General features: G+C 38.3%; 1 protein-coding gene across 1 annotated transcript; it reads left to right on the forward strand.

Moving 5' to 3' along the window:
* The first annotated feature begins 4,820 nt into the window (after window positions 1–4,820).
* Window positions 4,821–5,663, forward strand: LOC149192422 (uncharacterized). Its single transcript, XM_089406927.1, has one exon. The coding sequence runs from the start codon at window positions 4,821–4,823 to the stop codon at window positions 5,661–5,663; it is 843 nt and encodes a 280-aa protein (XP_089263053.1).
* Window positions 5,664–5,955: the final 292 nt, after the last annotated feature.

A 5,955-nucleotide genomic window follows, 5' to 3' on the forward strand; every position in this document is an offset into this window, starting at 1 on the left:
TCCATAAATAGTCTAACACTGCTTATCATTATTATTTCTCTTGAGAAAAATCAAATCACTTTTCACTCTAAAATATGTTTGCATCTCAAGAGATTAGATCCCTCTCAATGCTTGGTAGTTCCGGAATTAAGATGGATCTAAGTTAGTTATTGTTCTTTCAATATATCGGTCAACTCTCTATAAATAGTATAACACTAATTATCATTATTATTTCCCTTCAGAAAAAGTTCAACTTATAATATCTTACACGATCATTTGATAGTTGTTTAATAGTTTCTTGTTACAAATCAAATCAAATCTTCCACATAAATTTAATTGGATTTGGGAAAATGTAAAAAGTTAATTTTATATATGTGTTAATTTTATTTATATTTAAAAGAAAAATGGGTAATTTTTTACTTTTCAAATAAGTTTTTTCTAAAATTTTATAAAATAAAATTAATTTATTATAAAAATTATTAAAAATTTAAATAAAATATATAAAATTCTTAAGAAATTTAAATATTTTTTATATAAATATTTTAAAATATTTACAACTTTTTAAAATATAAATATTTTTGTTCAATTTAGGCTTTTGTGATCCATATGAAGTTTTTTGAGAAAAGTTTTCTGCGGAAATCACATTATAATTCATTTGTCGATGTTTTTAGAACCAATAAGTGTGGTTCATCCTCAGGGCAAGTTGAAGAACCATATCATCGCTTAAGTATAAATAGAGAGAGCAAGCTAATGACTACATGACTGGTAACCTAGTTTCTTGGTCACTAGAGAGAGCAAGCTCACGACTACATTTGACTAGGAAACAACTACATGACTGGGTAACCCATTCTCCTGGTCACCATTCCTAGTCTAATGTAGTCGTTTCGTGGTCAAATACAACCATTCTCTTTATTTATACTGCAGCTATCATCTTGTTTTTCAACTTGTCCTACTCCCCCTATTTATACTCCAACTATGATCTGGTTCTTTAACTTGTCCCGACGATAAACTACACTTATTAGTTCCAAACACATGAAAAAATACATTATAAATATTTTTATAAAATTACTTTTAAATATTTTAAATTCTTTAAAATATAAATAACTTTTACATTCCCAATTTAAATATGGATCAATTTTATCCAAAAAAAGATATAGGATCACATTCACAATCCATTGTCAATGACAAGTTTCTTTACTCTACAAATACTCCACTACTCCACTTTAAAACTACTTTTTTAAAGGGATAGGTTTCTTTTAAATTTGAAAGTAGACAGGTAACTCGATATTTTATTATACTAAATAATTTGAAAAGTAACTTAAAAAAACACTATAAGCATTTTAATAGTTTAAATAATTTCATTTGCACACTGAGGAATGTAATCTGGGAAACATTGTATTTTATTAGGCTAATTAAATCCATTCATTGCCCGCTAATATTGAAATTTGAAAATCCATTAGTGAAATTTGAGATTGGGACGGGTGCATGTTGAGCGTGGAGTAGTGACCGAAGCTCAACGAACTAGGCCTTTCGGAACTCTGGCGTCCATGGCATTGACCAATCGATGACAGGCAGGTAGAACCAATGCATGCTCGATACTCGCCGCAAGTCATCCATGCATACCTTCCCTTCGACGTGCCGTTTCATGTTGTTTTCTATCTAAAACTCTCGCGTCTACAGACTAGTTTTCTTTTCTTCACGGTTCAGAGGAAGGATACTTCTCTTTGAGCTTCTCCGAAGTGCCGACATCTGTTGTTTAAAACTTTTGTGTTTACAGACTAGTTTACAGAGGAATACTTCTCTTTGACTGGTCTTTCCTAGTTGTTTTTGTTTGCTCCTGCCTAAGTTTCCATTTCTCTGGATTTTTTCCTCCTGGTTTTCGTTCATGCTGGCGGAATTCATGCTCTCCCCTCGGCACGTGCCTGATAAGAGGTCAGTACATTAACTTATCCTTTTTTCCTTTTAATCTTTTGTAGTTTCTGACGTTTGATTATGTTTCAAGGTATATAGTATGGCTTCCTGAAATATAGTGATGATTTAGTCTGGGGATTCCATGGCGAATTATTCTTAAGGTTCTGGTCCTTTACAAGTTAATTCTTGTATCAATTCGCTCAACCTGTTAGAGTTAGGTGTTGTATTAGTTGTCTCTCCTTTTCCCTGGTTCTGGTTTGGCTCTCCAAAATGCTTACGACTTTTTTCCTTAAACTGAAGAAATCCATAGTTTTTTACAAACCGTGCTCCGACATTCGCTTTAGAATTGGGGCATGGTGGTGCATTGTTGAGATGTACTGTTGCTGCTTAGTTTGCCAGGAAGCCTCCTCCAGTTAGATGTGTCTCAATCTCATTCTCTGAGTGACCTAAGCACTTTCGATCTGGTGACTGTAATGGCTTCCTAAGGGATGGCCGGAAAGAGGTGATCGGAAAATCTTCTCCAGGACTGGAAATCCCGTAGCCTTCCTTCGGAATGAAAATTCAAATTTCACTGAGTTATGGTTTCTTGTCCTTAATATGACGTGTTTTTGTACTTAAGTGTACAGTCAATCTAGGAGCATCCCTCTTTAGTCAAATTACCGGTGTGCTTTCGTCATTCTCTGCTATGATCCCTAGCTAAAAGTTGGCCTATTAATCTGTACCTGCCTTGTATTGTTGGAGCCTTCCTTCCGGAGTCTTCTATGCGCTGATCCCTAAGTCTGCTTTGAGCCATCCTCCTTTAATTCCCCTCATCTGGCATTTACCTCATCCAGGTGATATGTTCAGATTTGGATCAGGGGATGATTAATATCCTGTACAATCATGATCTGGAATTTAATTAGACCCCCAGGGATCTTCTGCTGAGGCGTGATTTTCTAGAATTAAATGGACGTTAGTTCAGGTGCATCGGCCATGGAGGCCATGGTCTGAGCCACCATCTTGGTTGAAAAGGCACGTGAGGCTTCCAAGGTGTCTGCTGGGTGGCAATCCACCCTGGACAACATGATTGTTAATTCATCGTGGCAAGAGAAGGATGGGCCCCTCTATAGTCATCCATTTTAGAAAGCATATAGCAAAGAGGAGTCCCACCTGAAGGACGAGCAACTAAGTGAACATGCGAACCATTACAACAAAGCCAGGAACCCTGTTAAAACCACCTCCCCGCCTATAGCTATCTCTCTGGACAGTTCTCATCCCTCTGAAAGAATTGAAAGCCTTCAGGATCTCGCCTTGGTGGGCAAGTGGCATTTCCCAGAAATGAACGATGCTGCTATGAGAAAATGGCTCGACGACCGGTGGAAACCTCTGATTGGTTATACCCCCATCATCTCTCGCCTCATGAAAGAGTGGTATTTTTTTCACTTCTTGAAGGCCTGTGACTTAGAAGCTGTCTTGAAGGGTCCTTGGGTTTGTGGAAGAAGTTTTATAGCTCTCTACAGATGGTATATTGGATTCGATCCTTTAAAAAACACTCCATCAAATAATTTAATTTGGGTTAAACTCCCAAATCTCCCTCTAGAAATGTGGTCCATGGAATCCCTCGCAGTAATAGGCAACTCCATTGGCAGATTTGTTTATGTCGACCCATGGTGTCGGGGAGAAAAAGACAAAAGGATAGTGTGGATTCTCATTGAGAAGGCATATAAGGGGGGATATCCAGATCATATTGAGATTGCGTGGGGGCGCCTGAAAATTAAACAAAGGTTATATTTTTGGGGTATACCCTTTAGGTGCTCCTCATGCCACAAAACTGGGCATTTAATAAAAAATTGCAGGCGGCATGCAGTTCTAAAACCAAGGGTGTTCCATCGCAGATCCCAGATAGACTCATCCATTCCCTTTATAGAGAAGATTTCATCGTCTTCAGTTAGCTTATCAACGACCGAACTTGTGGATGAACTGGCCCTTAAAAATCTGGAACCCACTCTGTCTCCGCGGCTGACATCTCAGGATTTTTCTAATGGGCCCGAAACCAGACCAGTCTCCTCTGCAAAGGTTGTTTGTTCCGATATAAATAGGGCTTCGTCTATTCCTGAACCAAGGTATGATAAGGTTGTTCCCTCTCCAGCGCCCTTACAAATAAAAGATTTTATCATTGGTTCCCACCCCATAGTAATATCATCTTCATCCCCGACGCCGGACAAGAATCTTCTTCCCTCCTCAAAAGGTAAAGAGCCTTTGGTGGCGGCCAATCCTTTCAATTCCCCTGAGTCATCTCCAGTTAATAAGTGTGACAGTGATATAGATTTTTTTCTTAGTAAAAAATCTCTTGAGCTGGAGCCTTTGACCATTCATAAACCGAATAGCCCTGCTTCTCCATTCATAAGCCTGAATTCTACAAGGAATATTACAGTAAGAAAGAAACACAATGGAGGGAGAAAACATTTTAGGGGGAGGACGATTGTTTCAGATTGCGGAGTAAGGAACTTATCACTAATCGATGTTCCCATATATGATATGACTGAATCACAGCCTCTTAGAGCAAGCATGGTTGGTGACTCGTCCAAATGACCTTTATTGTATCCATGAATATTAGGGGTTTAGGCGCAAACCCAAAATTCTTGGCGCTAAAGGACATCTTCCATACAGCTCGGCCAAAAATTATTTTAATCCAAGAAACCATGCACAGTAGTCAGGTTTCCATATCTTACTTTAGGAAAATGCTTCCCTCATGGTATATGGTTGCCTCTGAGGCAAGAGGCCTGTTAGGGGGGCTAGCAGTCTTATGGGATCCTGATTGGATCAGTGCCAAAGCCTACAAGTGTTTTGCTGGTATTCTTATTTCGGCATTTATCAGAGGTCAAAGATTCCAAATTAATATTTTGAACACCTATGCTCCCTATAAGAACAGAATCCCTTTCTGGGAAAAAATGTTTGCCTCAGAAATTTTTGATATTGAATCTCTGATGATTGCAGGTGATCTAAATATAACTTTAAGCACTGATGAATGCTGGGGTAACTGCAGAAAAAGAGACTCGCTTGCTGACCGTATTAAGCTGGAACTTCTGAATAGAAATCTTGTGGATATTTCTCCTTCAAAAATGATGCCTACGTGGGATAACGGAAGGTCGGGAGAAGCGTATATTGCTAAAAGGATTGATCAATTCATTCTACATGTTAGCATCATAGACAAAATGAGCATGCCTATCTCATCCATAGGGAACACCTTTACATCTGATCACAGGCCTATTTTCCTCAGCTGGCAGGAGAAGGGCTTCAGAACGGGTTATCCCTTCAAATTCAATAGAACATGGTTAGAGGACCCAGATTTCAATAAAGTCATATCTAATGCATGGAAGGATCTATCCGCAAGAGATTTGTCTCCCCCATTTATGACTTTTAGAGATAAGATGTCGGTTTTGAGAAAGGTGGCGAAAGAGTGGCAATATGATAAAAGAAAAAGGGACAGACAGGCGCTACAAGATATACAAAAGGAGATGGACAGGATTTTAGGGTCTATGGATGCAAATGTTTTTCCTCTCAGCATGAAATGCCACATAAGAGATCTTGAAAAAAAACAAAATCTTTTGGAACAGGAGGAGGCCTCATGGAGGCTCAAAAGCAGGGCAATATGGCTAAAGGATGGTGACTGGAACACTAGATTTTTTCATAAATTTGCAAATGCCAGGTGGGAAAAAATACAATTTGCAGAATTAATGATGGAAAAGGTGTTTTTTTCGTATCTCAACATGACATATCAAATGAAGCTGTGAGGAATTTCAAAAACCAGTACAAAAGAAGGGAAGTCTGTGATTTCAGGACATTCTATGGGGTATTGAATTGGCTCCACAAATGTTTCGATGATGAGAAAAACGCGAGCCTATTTCAGCCAATCATAGAGGAGGAGATTCTTAGAATTATTAAAGCGTTTAAAAAGGATAAATGCCCATGCCTGAACGGCTGGACCATAGAATTTTTCACTCACTTTTTTGACATCATCAAAAAAGACCTGCTAAGGATGGTTGAAGCATCTCGAATGTCTGGAAGTATTCATCAAATCACAAC

Source organism: Pinus tabuliformis, chromosome 2_2 (assembly GCF_031772625.1).
Source record: "Pinus tabuliformis cultivar Carrire ecotype Pingquan chromosome 2_2, CPIR1, whole genome shotgun sequence".
NCBI classification, from domain to species: domain Eukaryota; kingdom Viridiplantae; phylum Streptophyta; class Pinopsida; order Pinales; family Pinaceae; genus Pinus; species Pinus tabuliformis.

Bases quoted from the DNA above. Each gene is read 5' to 3' on its own strand.
- LOC149192422 (XM_089406927.1), top strand. From the start codon at position 4,821: ATGTTTGCCTCAGAAATTTTTGATATTGAATCTCTGATGATTGCAGGT.